We start from the raw sequence: 17,682 nt of genomic DNA on the forward strand, positions 1-17,682 counted from the left end.
ATCAAACCAGTCTCTGGACTGAAGACCACAACAACAGAAGTAATAGTCAGTTTGAGTGTATTAGTACTAATTATAATTTTCTGTTGATTTACTGTAGCAGTCTGCAGCAGATTAGTCTGCTTCTTAATGTGTAACTTAACTCATTCCTAACCCATGAAGGTTCTACTTCATGCTGGGATTTGTGTAACACAAAATGTGAAAGAATGAAAAGGAAGCGCGGGGAAGCTGCAAAAAGAAAATGGTCATGACACTTGTTTAATGAGTTATATTGTGAAAAATAAAATTGTTTGAGTCATAAAACAACTACACACACAGCCGGAGGGAGGGAGGGAGGGATGGGGGCAGGGGGGGGGGGGAGACAGAGAGAGAGAGAGAGAGAGAGAGAGAGAGAGAGAGAGAGTGCTGGACACTACCAGGAATTGCAGACAGATGGTGCTACTCCTGGAGTTGTACTGATTTCTATGTCAGTTGAACAGCTTTCAAAATGTCTTTGTGTGTTCACTGATTTTGTACTGTGGAAAATATTCTGGATAATCCATGAACTTGATTCTGTATACAGGTTTAGCCTAAATGATTCATTGGGTTTTGAAGCACTGTTTATTTACGAGTATTCAACGTATAAAGAAGAGTGATACATGAAAAGATACACACTCATCAAGTTTCTGGTACAGTCTACAAATGTTCAGTGCGTGCACCCTTAGTCACACGGTATATATCCAAACGGTAATCAAGTTCCATTACACATCCAGTTGCACATTTCTGTCAGTATCTGTCACAGCAGCAGTGATGTTTTCCTGCAGTTCTTTCATTGTTGTTGGCATTAGGGGTACGTAAATCCCACAGGAAGGAACTCGGCACAGAGGAGCATCACCCAGACCACCGCACTCTGTCCACATATGTGGCAGTTCTCTGCTGAGAAAGGCCAGGCAGTTGTGCTCTAGTGATGTGAAGCCCTGTCCTATTGAAAGTTGAGAGCTCAGCTATCAGTTGTGGCAACGACAGCAACTGCAGCATATCCAGGTACACTGAACCTGCCAATCTCTTTTCGATGAAGAAAAAGGGACTGTATGCCTTTGTCTTGGATATGGCATAGAGGATATATACTCGGGTAAATCCCTTTCCAACTCCGCACAGACATGCGGCAGTTCAGTTTCCTACGCTCTCACACTGTGACGATTCACATTTCTCGGCAGACAGAAAATTGCCTCATCACTGAATATCTACGTCTCCATGAAGTTGCTGTTGTCATTATCATCTTGATCTTTGATTGCTTTCTGTGTTCTCACCTGATGGTCATTGACTCCAACTGGTGGGCATAATCATCTGGATTCAGGTGTTATAACATTTGCAAATGGTAGATTTGAAATGCAGACACTGCTGTACAACACTTCACACTGCATGTGTAGTTCATGGCTTATACAAACGGGATGATTTATGGGGGGATCCGTACAAAGCTGTGGTTTACACACCCCACAATTTCCTCTGAAACATGCAGTCGCCCTGTGCTTTTCCCTTTACACACACAGACAACCAGTATCACAAAACTGATGAAACCAACACAAATGTTCCGGTGACCAGGTGCAGCATTTCTGTATCTGCATTTGCATATTATAATTATTAGATTACAGATGTTGTTATATCTGCTATGTTAGTACTTTATAGCAATATTTAGAGGATGCAGTCATTCATTGGTTACCATCTGTGCTAGAAAGAGATGGCAATTTTCCTACAGTATGCTCTCTGTAGTAAGAGCCAGTACCCTTATTACTAATTGTCAGTCAACTACAGTTCCACCTGGCTTTCGGATATTGTTTATGGGTTCAGTTGATGATGTTCATTATCTCTGATATAGTAAGTGAATACCACTAACTAGAAGAAAACATTTTTAAGAATAAAGTTTTGAACAGTGTGCAGACAGACATTTTGCAAGTAATTTTTACATTTATGTTTTTAATAGTTACACCAGCTTTTAAATAAGATCTGGGGAAAAAGAAACACTAGTCACAAACTGATATTCAGATTGCAATAGGGTCTTGGGTTTTGTGTTATGAAGGATAGCAGCAGGAAATAAATCACCTCCCTAGCATATTCAAAATTGTCAACATTTATCAAACAGTGGAAAATCGTGTGAAATGGTTATACTCCTACACACCACATAGACAAGGTGTTGAATGGAAGGCAGGCACTTTGAAAGTAGAGTGCTGTCTCTCTCTCTCTCTCTCTCTCTCTCTCTCTCTCTCTCTCTCTCTCTCTGTCTCGCTCGCACGCACACTCACACGGCCACAGTCATATTCAGGTGCAGCACATTACCCTCCTAACCTCCTCCCCCTCCCTCCACATCCCTCTTTTGTACTGCACTACCCCACTTCTTTCAATGTGACTGTCTGCCACCGCCTCTTCTGTTCGATGGGTAGCAATCTATTTCAAAATGTCAATATTTAGCAACCTTCACATCATGACGAATGCTCTTTTTTGACCTTTCTGCAGCACGTCCCACACAGCCTCCCTGAGGAGCGGTTCTGCAGCTGGCGACTCTATGGGCTCTACAGACACCATGACACCGAGCGAAGTTTCGACAACTGTGACACTAGACACAGTGTCATCACACACGTGCAGTAGCGGCGTCAGTGGCAGCGGCAGCGGTAGTGGTGGAGCAGCGAGCTGCCGTGCTATCTGTGGCAGCCTCGCCTCGTTTGACACCAGCTCCGCACTCAATACTGAAGGTCAGTGATAGCAGGAGAACGAAATGTACAGCAGTATGTAAATGTAAGATTATAAAAATAAGACCGTCAAAAGTAAGAAAAAATTGGTCTACCGGATGAGGCATGACACTGAATCTGTGTATCATCGCTTCTCGACAGTGGCCTCTGTTCGATGATCTCGACAGTGGCCTCTGTTCGATGAGAAAGAAAGCCCAAAAGTACGAGGGCTATCCACAAAGTACATTACGTTTTCGTTTGTGTCCGTTAGGGGCAGGGCTAGTGCAGCCATCTTGGTGTCATGGCATTCCGCCGCTCAGTCGGCATCCTGCCGTGCTAGTGAGAGGTTCGTGCTGTACTCCGTTGAGTTATTGTGACAGTTTCAAATGTCAGCGTTAATTGAAAATGCCGCGAAGTGTGAAGTGCGTGCTGTAATAAGGTTTCTGACTGCAAAAAACTGTACACAGAAATCTATCGGCAGCTTTGTGAAGTGTATGAGGACAACATAATCAGTGAAGGTGGAGTGCGTCAGTGGGTCATAAAATTTAAAAATGGCCGAACTAACGTTCACGACGAAGAGCGAAGTGGAAGACCCAGCATAGTGACTGCCGAACTTGTCGAAAAAGTCGATGCCGAGGTCCGTGAAAACCGTAATTTCACGATAACGGAACTCTCTATGAGTTTTCCACAAATTTCACGAAGTTAGTTGCACGAAATCATTACCGAAAAGCTTGGTTACCACAAGTTTTGTGCAAGATGGATACCAAAAATCTTGACAGAGATTCACAAAAATCAGTGAATGGCTGCAGCGTTAACATTTTTGGACGCTTACGAGAAAGATGGCGACTCATTACTCGATCGCATCGTTACTGGTGACGAAATATGGGTTAAGCATGTGAACTGCGAGACAAAATTGCAGTCAATGCAGTGGGGGCACACAAATTCCCACCCAAAACCCAAGAAATGCATGCAGACAATGTCGGCAAGGAAGGTGATGGCGACTGTCTTTTGGGACAGAAAAGGTGTGATTTTTGTGGATTTCCTGGAAAGAGGCACTACAATAAACTCTCAAAGGTATTGGTAAACTCTGCACAACCTCAGAAGAACAATACAAAACAAGCGCAGGGGAAAGTTGGGCTCAAAGATCTTGCTGATTCACGACAACGCCCGGACCCACACGGCAAATGTAACTCATGAAGTTCTTGAATCTTTTAAGTGGGAGTTGTTTCCTCATCCGCCGTACAGTCCTGATCTGGCACCGAGTGACTTCCACTTATTCCCAGCAATGAAGAAGTGGTTGGCTATGCAGTGTTTTGATGACGATGCACAGCTTCAAGAAGAGGTAACCACGTGGTTGAAGGTGCAGGTGGCCGAATTTTACGACGAAGGAATTTCCAAGCTCGTCCATCACTACGATAAGTGCCTTAATTTAAATGGCAACTATGCAGAAAAGTAGTGTTTAAGTGTTGCTTTCATCTGTATATAATAATAAAAATTTCCAATACTTTATTTATTTTTGATTCCAAAACGTAATGTACTTTGTGGATAGCCCTCGTATCTTTAGGTATGCTGTATCCAGCTGATGGGGAGGATGTTGACGACTTCCAAGTACTCCTAGACATTTTCCAGAGAATTTGGACACCCGAGTGTTCTTTAAACTGGGAATCTATGCGTGCAGTCCTATGAATGTGCGTGTTGTCATGTGGGAAAATGGGGCTGTCCACATTCTATTCATAAAGATGTAGGAACAAAGGGCAACACTTGGTCATTGAAACTGTTGAAATAAGCATCCAGGTTGACACTTGTGATAACCTGAATGAGTGTGCCCAAGGGAAGCTACAGAAAACATCACATGATCGCCTCCAACCTGACGCTCACCCTCCACAGACTGCCAATTAAATGCGGTCGCGCTGTCTGGAAAGAAGCGATCTTGGCATTCGTTCTGTGTTTTATTTGGCATTGATGATGCATCACAAGTGTTTCCAGTTTGTTTAGGACCTATTTGTGACCACTGTTCTTATGTCATGTTACATTACTGCAAGTGGTTCCTTGTAGACTCGTCAGAGACACTATGTTGATACACCAACAAATTTGGAACTTCATTAACATTGTGATTGTGGCCACACTGAAACACGATAACACCTTTCTCTATAGAAGATTGCTTCATCAGAGAGAACACTTTCTAGATAGTTGGGGTTCTGTTCAATCCAGTGGAACAGCTCAATAGCAAAGTTGTGACAAAGCTGCAAGTTTCTTCGCTCCAGTGTTCGCTCAGTTTGAACTTTGAAAGTGAAGTTATTTATGCAGCACCTCCTTAGCTGTTGATCGAGGGGTGATTGGCTCTCGTGACATTTGGCCAACTGACTTTACAGTGGGACTCTTTGTAAGATATGTCTTATCTCTTCTGTCATTTCATCAGATTTTCATTTTCTGCCTGAACCTGACTGTTTCTTTACACTCTCAGTGGCTAAGAAGTTGTGAACACTTGGAAATTGAAATCTGAAATTTCACCACACACACACACACACACACACACACACACACACACACACACACAGTCACTCAGACGCTGAAAAACACACGACCATGACCACAATGACAGTTATCGATTATTGAGAGCAGATGCCTATTCTGACAGATGTGGGGAGGGGTAGGGAAGGAGGCACGAAGCCTGGAGGAGGTACTGGAATAGTGAGAGGCAGGAGCAGGAAGATGGATGACTCAGCAGCTGCAGAGCAAGATGAAAGGAGTTTTGAAGGGTTAGAGTGTAGAAGAGGTACAGAAAAGCCAGCAACCAAGTGCAGGAATAGTATTTATCAGTGACACGTTTACTCACTCCACCACGTTGAGTTTGAAATAAAATCTGGTTCCTTGGCAGGGACTCTTTCATAAAATATTCTGACAGTAATGGCCCAGGAGCTGTTTGTGGTGAATGTTGTCGCCAGTGAAAGGCCAAGTCAGTGCCACAGTGCCCGGTGGCACCGAGTCCTTGCCGACTGCATACCACGTCAGCTCTTGTGCCGTGACGAGGCTAGGTAACTGACAGAAACCGTGTGGGCTGCGGCTCGAACCTGGGACCCTCGAGGTCTGGCGAGAGTGTTGGGCGACGGCACACGTGGGGCGGCCTCGTCTCATAGAGTCTGATCTATAGCCAGGAATTGTCAGGGCTAGCTGACAGCTCCCGTATCCGGTGATGCCGATTGGCAAGGATGGTACAGTTTGGCCACACTTTTGACCGACAACTTTAGAGACTGCCAATCGAATGTGTGGCGCCGAAGGAACGCTGCTAGCGACAGAGTTGTCTCCGACCGAGTGTGTCGGGCTCCTATCGTGGAGCCGTCTTTGGAAATGTTGCACTGTGCCACACAATGTAGCGACCCAGACACCCACTGATAGCAGAACATTGCACTGCAGGGTGTGGCACTTGCACTGTTGCAGCACATAGGTGCAGGATTACATCGGTGGCTGGCCCACGTAGCCTCTGACTGGTTGTGACCAGTGATCTCTTCAGTGTGGATTTGCAGCAGGCTCAGACTCTTATGGGAATGAGTGAAATGCCATGAGTAATGAGGATAATGGATAAGGCGCATTACATTGACAGTGTGCGAGTAAGTTGAGAGTTAGGGTCTGACAGGAGGCGTGCAAGTGTAGCCCATGGTGTTGCGATGACCACTGTGTGTGGATGGAATAGTGATAAGAGCATCTGCATAGTAAGCGGGAGACCCGGGTTCGAATCCTGGTCTGGCACAAATATTCTACTTTCTCCAATGATTTCAATCAGTGCCCACTTGCAGTCAAAGTCTGTAATTTATTTGTGTGTTCCTGTTGTGACCTTCGCCTGACAAGTATTGTGTTATACTTCTACAGAACATTGGTCCTCGATTATGAAATAAACAGAGCATATGTGACCTGTCGTGCTAATCTCTTACAGGTGTTCCACTTCTCGAGGAAAGTGAACTGGAGGAGGCTGACCTCTCTGGCCCGTGCAAGCGCCGACGCCCGTCACCGGACCCGCCGGGGGTCGCCTGATGCAGGGTTCACGGGGGGCGGTACTCGCCCCCCTTGCCGCCCCTGTGCCCACTCCCCGTTCCGCCGCCACCGCCTCCGCGCAGGCTGCGCAAGTTGTAAGTCTGGCTCCTGGGCACACGGGATAGGCTAGAGTTCCTGGACCCTCGGGGACGGGCTCAGCAGTAGGAAGTGTAATGGCTGCTTGTTGTCACCCAACTTATCTGTCTCCACAGCATTCCAAAGCTACAAGACTCCCGAGTTTCGTAATCTAATGCAGTACACAGAAGTGTGTAATATGAAACCCAAATTCTAGTTTATTCGCTTAAAAGAAAAAAACGGGATGGCTCTTGGGAACTGAGAGTAAATTATTGCTTTTCTGTCATCCTTTGTTAGCTCTAATCAAATTCTTGTTTGTTCCTGTTACTATAATTTTTTGTTTACATGTGGTGTGTATTATTCTTTCTCCATGACTTTGAGTTGTTAACTGTCAGAAAGATCCTCTTTCAGACTGTGGATCATTTATGTTGATCGGTTATCAGAAATTAATTGTTAAGAATATTTTCTGTCTTTTTAATGTACACTACCTCATTTTGGATCTGGAACAACATACAGTGTTCGAATGAACATTTACAATCTAATAATAGTTGCTACTGTATATAAATATATCCTATGCAGTTTCAGGTCCGTGCATAAAAAAGAAAAACAAATTGGGGATTGATCCTAGTTATTAAAGATCCAAGGAGAAAAAGGAAATAATCAGGAAAGGCATATTTCTATAGTATATAGCAAAATGGACATATAATATGCACTAATCAGAACTGAAAGATCAAAATACTTGAAGCACACTTTTAATGATGTTTCCTGCATTGAGAATCTGTCGTCCAGTTTCCTCTGTTACCACCCTTCAACTGTTCCAGCTATAGCACTGAAGTCTCCAGTGAACCTTGCATAGAGGAAGAAAAGTCTTAGAAAAACAATATATTATTTATACCATCAGGTGTATAATTGTAGGTATATTTTGCCTTGTTTTCTGTCCCTGCATCAGTTACCATATCACACATCTTTTAAAAGCTCATGAGACTGCATCACATCCTATAATGGTGTGACTAACTCCTATTATACTGTCAGAAAACGTTTACAGTGTAATGTAAATCCCTCCCTGCCCTATTAGAAGAATTTATAACTTTCAATTAAAGTTTAAATCTTGATATTGTCTCTGCAACAAAAACTGTTAGCATTTATATTAGTAACTTTGTCATAGTTAAGTGTTGTGAAAGTATAAAATTATAAAACCTGTGGTAATGTATTAACCAACATTTAAGTCAATTAAGTGAATTTTTGACATTACCTTCATGAGAGCAGCCTTTTTCTTTTAAAAAACAGAAAAGGCATAAAATTGTTGGTTTATCGCGTTGTTGGATAATAGGACATATACTGGTTTCAGTCACAGTGAGAAATAATGAAGGAAGGATAAACTAATTCTTCTTTAGCTGCTGAGGCATTAATAATTGCGCAAAGGTATGTGTGTCATATTATATGGTAAAATGCAGGATAATGTAAACGAATGTTATGACTTTGTATGCAGTATTCAAAATGCTGATATGTCATTTATCAGATCTGTAGATATTTAGAAGGCTTCTTTATTATGTGGGAGTTATCTTAAATGTTCTGTGCAACACTGTTGGTCAGAAATTACTACATAGTACAATCTCGTAGTGTAAATTTAGTTAGTTACTCAATATGGATGTTGTAGGTCAGTATATGAGCACTTAGGTGACTTGTTATATTTATTGCTGTTAAATCACTCTGTCCATAATGTGCAAAGTGGTCGCACCAGTTTTATATGTGTTTTGCTTAATATAGACATGTATTAGCTCTCATACTACATGGTGTGTAGACATATCGGCAGAAGCCCTCTTAACTAAGAAACAAATATGAGCTCATTTAGATGCAAGGGCTTTACTGAAATACTCATAAGATAGTGAGTGTCAGAAAGCTTAGTTGCATTACAGTCAGCACTTATGTTTTTATTTGTATATTATATTTGTTCCATTTGTATTTCTTGCAAAGAGCCAGGCAAAATTAAGTTTCACCAGTGTAATCTAGTCGTAGATTAGTTATACTTCAGCTTCAGAATGTAACAGGTCAAACATTACAAATGTTACATCATCATCTGTCTTGTCTATCTGTTCACAGCAGAATATAAAGGTTCAACCATCATCCATTGAGATTATTATATTGGTGTATTAGAAATGCCGGGTATGTTGTGTGTGCATGTGTGTGTGGGTGTTTGTGCGTGTGTGTGTGTGTGTGTGTGTGTGTGTGTGTGTGTGTAAATATATATAAATTTGTAGCTAGTCCTCTTTTTGAGGTTTCTTATTTTAATATAATTATACTGACAAACTCTTGATGTAAATGTACACATAAGCAATGCATTCTGGAGATTTTTTAATTTATTTTGTTTAAATTGACAGATGTTTCAGCAGGAAAGAGAAAATATTTTAGTGTGTCTGCCTGAATGTATAACTTGATGTTGCCCTTCACTGGCTGCCCATGAGGCCTACTTGATATAGCTGTTGCTCAGAAATTTGCAAACTGTCATTTTGGAAAGAGAAAAAAGAGTTGCAACCTGTAAATATATTTGAAAATTTGAAGGGTTTAGTAGATTTGTAGGTCAGGTCATTGCACATGATAAAACTGCAACAGGAAAGGTGTCTTCACAAGCTGATCTGCATTTTTATAAAACAATATGAACGAAATAGTAGCATTAAGTTTTTTAGTTTATTTTCCCCCCCTTCATACTCTTTACTACTGAAAATATTCACTCATATGTCCCCATTAATGTTTATAAAATGTGTGCCAATAAAAATCATTATATTGTTAAGGATAATTAGTAACATTCTTGCTTCCATTTTGTGATGATAAAATAGTATATGAATGAGTACAAGGATTGGTGTTCAGATAAAAAAAAATTATCTAGATAATGTTATTTCTTGCCCATTTGCGATAGAATATGTTCTGTTTATCGTACAGGTGATTTCTGTCAGTAATGGAACATATAAATCTATTTTACATTTTTGAAATGTATTTAATGTTCCTAAGAGATACATTTGTACAGCCATATTAACAGAGATCCATAGTTTTGATAAATGAACTATTGAATATGCATTATTTACACACATTAGCAGATCAGTGGCTTTTATTGCTATAATTTGCTATAAAAATTATATTTGTTAATGCAAGATTTATAAAATAACTGAATGAAACCTGTTTTTGCAACTACATATGTATTTTTTCTTTCTTTTTTTTTACTGTTTGCCAGTAATTAAATTTCTCGGTAATTGGTAAGTGTGGGAACAGATGGTGTTAAGACAAATAAGTTTTTTCAAATACGCCAAGTCTTCAAGCCATGCAAACTGACTGATTCTTAAATATTTTTAAGTCCTCTTTGTAAAAGGCAAGTGAAGCAAGTATCCTAGGACTAACCGCTGTCTTTATTAACCATTAATAACTGTAATTCGGAACTAAATTAATGTTTTTTGGTACACTATATGCTCCTGTTTATCTCTTACTAAAAATGGATACAGTAGTATTTTCATTGCCAATTGTTGATACGATTGCGTTGCTTTAATGTATTAGAAAAGTCAGTTACACAGGGCTTCAGATACTGAGTGGTAATGCTCTAAGTCCTGTCACAAATTCATGTTACGTTAGTTAAGTAAAGTGTTTCATTGTTCTAAGGTGTGATCTCATTGTGCTACAGTCTTTTCCTTCACAGAAAAATCAAAGAAACTTGACACAAATAAAAATAATATGCTAATGTTACGAAAGTAGTCATCTATATTACCTGAGATGTAACTGATGATAAAATGAGAGAACTTTTCACAGATTATGCCATCCTTAGAGATTACTTTCTAATATTTATGCTAGTATTTATTTATGTTAGCCTCCACCTGAAAAATTTTACTTATTTATCACATTTGCTGTTACTAATCAGGTGCAGTAATAAGTACATAAGATTGTAAATTGACATTTAATTTTTATTGTGGTCTTTAAACAAGCGGGACTGCCCTTCCTGCCTTTGTTCAGAAATTATCGTTTGATACGATGTAAGTAAGTAAGTATTGTATGATGCTACCGTTACAGGATACATTCCACATCTCCCTCCTGTGTCAACACATGACACACTGTCGGACCAACTTTATTTGAACATGTGACAATGTTTCTCCTTTTATTTGTTGACATGGTAATGTGATTCTCCTTTTAAGATAGTATACATTGCATATTTTCAGCTTGCAAACAAGCAATTTCAACTGAGTGAGATTGTGCAGCAGTTAGCACACTGGACTCGCATTCAGGACGACGATGGTTCAAACCTGCGTTTGGCCTTCCTGATTTAGGTTTTCCACAATTTTCCTAAATCGCTTAAAGCAAAAGGTGGGATGGTTCGTTTGAAAGGGCATGGCCGACTTCCTTCCCTAATCCGATGAGACCGATGACCTAGCTGTTTGGTCTCCTCCCCCAGATTGACCAACTGACCAAACAATCAGTTTTAAGTGATCCCATAGAAAAAAGTCCATTGGTGTGAGGGTTGGTGACCTCCATTTGACTGCATTTTTTGATCTAATATCCAGGAAATTGGTGGTCCGAACAGGACCAGTTGGAGGACATTTTTCTGCACAAACAACTTACCATCTTGTGCACCCCTCCCCCCTCCTTCTTCACCCTCATAAACTTTCACCTGTGTCAGTTTTCACTACCAATTTTGCAACACATTGTATGCAAGTCTTGCACATGGGCACCTATCTCAGCTTGGCATGCCAAGCAGCCATTACTAATTGTGGAACATCCAGTATTGAAATCCTACAGTTGTGGTGCCTGTGCCCCCCTCCCCCCCCCCCCCCCCCCTCAACTTGGCACTTCAAGTGTTGGTTCGTTTCGCGTGGACCATTCTGTAATTTGGTAGTGCCCCATCTTGCAAGAAGACCCCACTTTCATCTGGGACTGACACAAAGATGTCAATTTTCAGCATGATGAGATAGACCATCAGACTATGTTTGCTTCAATGAAGAAAACACACAGTTCTTGTAGCTTCAAATCCAGTAGCACACTGTGAATTCCTCCTCACCTTGGCTTTTACAGTTAGACATCGAATGTGTGTTGCTATCCATCTGCTACCTTCCAATTTGTGTGTTCACGTAATCACTAACATAAAAAATTGTCTCATCTGAAAAAAGAATGGAACTGTCAGATTTATTTATTTTTCATTTTGCAGTTTCTCTTGGCTGAAGCTTCCTTTGTTTTTTCCCCATTGCTGTATGTTTTGCTCTCCCTGATACTTCTATATGTAATCTATATTAAATTAAAACTTGTCAACTTTCCTCTTTGCTATTAATATTTCATCAGCTTTTAAAATCTCTTCTGTTGCTTCACTTCTTGCCCTACTCTACTTTCTCCCTGAAAACAAGGTTTCCCCATTCCTCTACAAACTGTTGTTGATCTAAAATCTGGAGATTTTGTGCTTAACTCCGTGTGTGTGTCTGGTGCTACTGTACTTGTAGGCAAAAGTATATATCTATATTAAACTGTAGTTTAAATTAATGGACACTGTCTTTTTTCTTTGTGGCATTTATTGTCTCGAATTTGTAGTTAAGGAAATGCCAGAGCCATCAACTTAATTTGAATATTGCCCAAATAGATTTTAATTAACATTAGGCTATTTTTATATAATTTTTGCTTGTACATCTTTGTCTTTATTGTTTCAAAAGACTGATGTGGCAGCAGTTTGTGTGTTACAACTTGCTGCTTCTCACTTTGGTGAGGAAGGGTACTCATGTTTTCTTGTCTAGCAGACAACAGCTCACTTTCTTTATCTGCACTTGATCAAAATATGCACACACAAAATAATTATTATAGATATAGAAGGAGTTATTTTTAGTTTGTAAGATTGGTTTATAAATCTTTTCTTGGAGTGACACACTTACAAAATCATCTCGTACATGAGATACAGGATTTGAGTCTTGCATTTACTTGAAAGTTAAATGAGTCTGCATACTCCATATGAAATCTGAAAGATTCATTGTAGAATATAATTGTTGTGAAATCATTACATAAGGGCTGAGTCATCACTGTTAAGAAGATACTTACGTTCAAGAGCCCACACAGCATGTTTGCTAAATAATAAAGCTTTTGAAGCAAAAACAGCATTTTGTTTGTGGAAGAGTCTAAAATAGGGTTTCAATGTTAATAACATAATTTATGTCATGGCTTGCATGCTTTATCTATGGTAAAGTGTATTTTTAGTGGCATTATATTAATTACAAATGTAAACACTGTTATATAGCACAAATGGACACTATTATTGTAAGAAGTAAGTAAGTGTTGTTTAGTCTATGTTCTCTTAACTCTGAACTGAGCTGTGTTAAGAGATTTGTCTAATACAGATACTGTTTGCTCTGTGTTCTCTTCACCTGTTAAATATGAACCATATTTATAAATCTCTTTGAGAGGTGTATGTTTTAAAAGTCTGCGGAATTATCTGAATGTTGGTATATGTTAAAAGTTAGTGTTGAATTTTTCTATTGACCTAATAATCTATCATAGTTGAAATGTTAAAAAAAATTGTAAACATAATTGTGACTCGTGTTGATATTGGATATCAGAAACAATAATGCAATGCCATTTTCAATATTTTTGCTTTGTTAATTTAAGGCTTGTCTGTAATCAATGAGCTAATTTTTCATGTTGGAATTAATTGTTGTTTGCTACTGCACAGATGTGTCAGTGCAGCAAACATTATTTCTAGTAAAAGAATTTTTCCCTTTTTTGAAACAATTTTCAAAGCCTGTTGTCTTACTCAAATACAATTTTTATGTGTCTACATACAGGAAGATGTGTATATATTATTGCAAAAATGGGATGTTAATGTAACAAAATTTTTAATCAGGTTCCTGTGGTTACCCAGAAATGTGAAGTACAAGGTTGTGATGGGAATATGATGTTTAGTACTCCTTGTGTGTTTAAACATATAGGTTGGCTAAACATTACTTTGGATATTTTCTATATATTTCATGTGCTAGTCTGACATGACAATGGCAATGGAAAAGATCTGTATTGTGTATGTCAGGTTCAAATTCAAACTTGCCACCTGGTGTGGTGGAATGAAGGGAACCACCTACAAAATTTTGCAGTTTGACTGTTTTTATCTGATATACTTTTAACAGGAAAATGTATTGTTGTTGGTGTGCTTACATGATAAAGCACTTCATGTTAGCAAAAATAATTTCCCTTCATAGAATCTCATGGTATATGTAGTATCTGGTTGGTTTTCTTTTGTAGTTACACATCATTTGTAGACCACTATTTTATGCTCACTGACACAGCCATGTCTTATTTGTTAGCAGTGTACTTGTCTACATTTTTGTGTTACAAACTAAAAGTAAATAAATGTCTTGCTTTTATTTCTGTGAAGTTGTTGGATTTATTGAAACCAAGCTGAGAGAGAGTGAAGAAATACTGCATAAGTGGAAGAATGTCTCCAAGAACTGTTTTAATCCCCTCTTGTCACATCTCAATACCTTTCCAACCGTATGCAAGTGGAAGAACAGTGTGACACAATCATAAATGTGTGTATGTAATAATGTGTCAATGTAGGGAAAGGACAAAGAGTCAGAACGAGCAACAATCCAATGACCGGCAAACGAATAGTGTGTCAGAGATTTCACAGCACTCACATGCTTCCAGCTTGACTGTTAGTAATGCTGTTGTGAAATCAAAACTTCAGAGAAACTCTAAAACCAACCATTGGGCTGTGACCAACATACCCCAAAGTGTACTTTGTAAAAAAGTTGTCAGTCATCCTCGTCAAGTACTGGAATTGACAGAACAGGGAGGATCAATATTACCACTGTGGGTTGCCTGTTGTAGGTGAGGTTAAAAAAGACACCAGTTCATCCAAAGGTCATGGGATCAAAGTTTCTCACAATGACATCTATACAGACATAAATTGAGGTCCTCTGCCATGGTTTCTGTCCATATGTTTGGCCTAATCTCAGGAACTACCGTCGGGATTTTGATATGGCTTTCACTACTGTGTAGAATGATTCACAAAGAAGGTTTATCTGTACAATTTGTAAATGCTTTGTCTAAATTGTGTGAAATACACTGCTTTGAAAATGATGCCATTGCCATCAAGCAGTAAAGGGCAGAACTCCTTGGAATCGTCTCCTTGAATCCCGTCTCCTTTGCAGGAATTACGGGATCTGTCACTACTCGTCCACATGACGGCGAGTGGTGTGTCAGTGGCCAGCGTAGGCATACAGTATAAGAGTAGACAGAGGTCAGGGAGGACTCTGGGTGTCCCTAAAACCAACACGTTCAAGGGGCCGTCTTCCACTGAAACTGAGCCACTGGGACTCATTTCACCTGTTGGAAAAGCTACTTTGTCCTGTGTCAAGATGAGGCAAACACAAATTGGTAGGGGTCTATTAGTCAGCAGTTAAAATGTATGATGCATATTGATTATTACCTTTAGGAAAATGGCTGCAACAGAGGTCACACTTAGATCATTCCATAGAGTGGCAGAGAAGAGCAGTCTTATGCAGTGTTTCAACAAAGCTCACAATTTGCAGCATTGGCCCCAAACAGACTATGGCACCTAGTTTTGAGTTGAGTGGAAGGACTGAATCAGAGACTTAGAAAGTTCTGTGACAGGCTAGGCTGCAACTTGCTGGAATTGTGCCACAGGGTTGAGAGCTGTGGGGCCCACTAAATGGGTCAGGTGCACACTACACATCAGAGGCTGCTGCTATGTGTGGGGTTAACACAAAAGGTTTTTAGATTAGGTGGTCCAGATAATGACAACTGGAGGAGAGCAGAAAGTATTAGTGTAAGATCCAAAGGAATGTCCCCCCCCCCCCCCCCCCCGTCCCCTCCCATCCCCAAACCACAGGTGAGATATTAAAACCGTGGTAGTTAACTATTGACGCAGTTGCAACAAAGTGCCAGAGTTTGAAACACACCTGGAAAGCACTGTACCTCTCGTAATAAGAGATAGAGAAAGCTAATTAATACTTGGAGTTCATAGCGGTGATATTTTTGGGGAAAATTTAAGTGTATATTGAAAGGACAGGCTAGTGGGAAATGATGAAAGTGGTGTATTTGTCACGAAGCTGCATTCAAGATTGCTTGGGCAAGACTCGGTATTAGCGATGGACATCAACCTCCTGAAGTAACTTTAGGCTAAGCCTCAGTTTGCTTTACGTAGGTTCTCCGATCATACTGTGATCACTGGTGGAGACTTTTACCATCGAGTGATCAAGGGGAAAATTAGTGGTGGGCATGACAAGATGTCTTGTTAAACCTTACTAAATGCCTTCTCTGAAAACTACCTAGAACAGATAGTGTGGAAGCATACTCATGATGGAAATATATTGGATCTGATGCCACCAAACAGATCTGCTTTCTTTGAGCATGTGCACTGTGAAACTAGTCTCAGTGATCATGAAGCAGCTGTGACAACAATGGTTACCAAATTATGAAGGACAATTAAAACAAGCAGAAAGATTTATATACATTCAACAAACTAGATAAGAGAGCAGTAGACAACAGCATAATAGGAGATTAAAAAAGCGTAGATCTATAGATTAGAGATGTGTGAAGCTTTCAGTGTCTACCATAGCAGAATACTGTCAAATTATCTTTCACAGAACCCAAAGAAATTCTGGTCATATGTGAAGGCTATTTAGTGGCACCAAAGTTGGCATCCAGTCACTTGTAAATGAGACTAGAACTGAAATTGAGAGTAGGGAAGTAGAAGGAGAAATGCTTAAATTGACTTTAAAATATTTCTTTACAAAGGAAAACCCAGGAACTGCCCCAATTTAATCTTTGTACATTGAAAAGATGAGTGAAATAACTGTTAGTGCCAGGTGAAATAACTGGTAGTGTCAGTGGCATTGAGAAACAACTACAATAAATCATAGATCCCTTGGAAGGAAAAAGAAAAAAAAAAAAAAAAACACCATGGACAGTAGCTGGCGGAAAGCATTGGTCACATCCATTTGCAAGAAGGTTGGTAGTAGTGATCCACAAAATTACTGTTAAATATCCTTGACACTGATTTGTTGTAGAATTTTAGAACATATTCCAAGTTCATAAATAAAGAGGTATCTCAAAGAGAACAATCTCCTCCGTGCCAACCAACAAGGATTCTGAAAACGATGATCACATGAAACCCAGCTCGCACTTTTGTCACTAAAAGCTTTATATCAAGGCAGTTAGGCAGATGGAGTATTTCTTGATTTCCAAAAAGTATTTGACTTAGTGCCACTTCTATGCATAGTATCAAAAATGCAGTCACATGGGGTATTGACCAAAATTTGTGATTGGACTGAAGATATTTTGTTAGGAATGGAAAGTCAACAACTACTTTGGGTGTGCCACAGGGAAGTGTTTTGGGACCTTGTTGTTCACCTTGTATATTAATGACTTTGCAGACAATTTAATAGTAACTCAGACTTTTTGCAGATGATACAGTTACCTATAATGAAGTAGTGTCTGACAGAAGCGGTATAAATATTCAGTCAGATGTTGGTAAGATTTCAATGTTGTGCCAATATTTGCTTGCTTCAAAACTTCAGAAAATGGAAAAAATAGTATCCTATTACTATTGTGTCAATGAATCACAGTTGGAATTGGTTAACTCATACAAACACCTGGTTGTAACATTTGTAGGGATATAAAATGGAATGCCATATAAGCTTAGTCATGGCTAAAGCAAGCAGTAGGTTTTGGTTTATTGGTAGAATACTGAAGAAATACAATCAATCTACAAGGGTTATTTCTGACAAATCACTAGTCTGGGCCATCGTAGAACATTGCTTAAGTGTGTGGAACATGTAGCAAATAGGGCTAACATGGGATTTCGAATGTATACAGAGAAGGGCAGCACGAATGGTCACATGGTTGTTTGAGC

The 17,682-nt window shown here is 39.7% G+C and overlaps 1 protein-coding gene across 1 annotated transcript in view; it reads left to right on the forward strand.

The window, feature by feature from the left end:
- LOC124717043 (sushi, von Willebrand factor type A, EGF and pentraxin domain-containing protein 1-like) overlaps positions 1-14,167 on the forward strand; it is a 134,872-nt gene extending 120,705 nt beyond the window's left edge. Inside the window, exons 10-11 of the mRNA XM_047243705.1 lie at positions 2,488-2,723; positions 6,631-14,167. Coding sequence (XP_047099661.1) covers positions 2,488-2,723; positions 6,631-6,728 — 334 coding nt within the window. The 3' untranslated portion in view covers positions 6,729-14,167. The remainder of the gene's footprint in view (positions 1-2,487; positions 2,724-6,630) is intronic.
- The last annotated feature ends 3,515 nt before the right edge of the window (positions 14,168-17,682 follow it).

This window comes from Schistocerca piceifrons, chromosome 9, assembly GCF_021461385.2.
Source record: "Schistocerca piceifrons isolate TAMUIC-IGC-003096 chromosome 9, iqSchPice1.1, whole genome shotgun sequence".
In the NCBI taxonomy this organism is placed as follows: Eukaryota; Metazoa; Arthropoda; class Insecta; order Orthoptera; family Acrididae; genus Schistocerca; species Schistocerca piceifrons.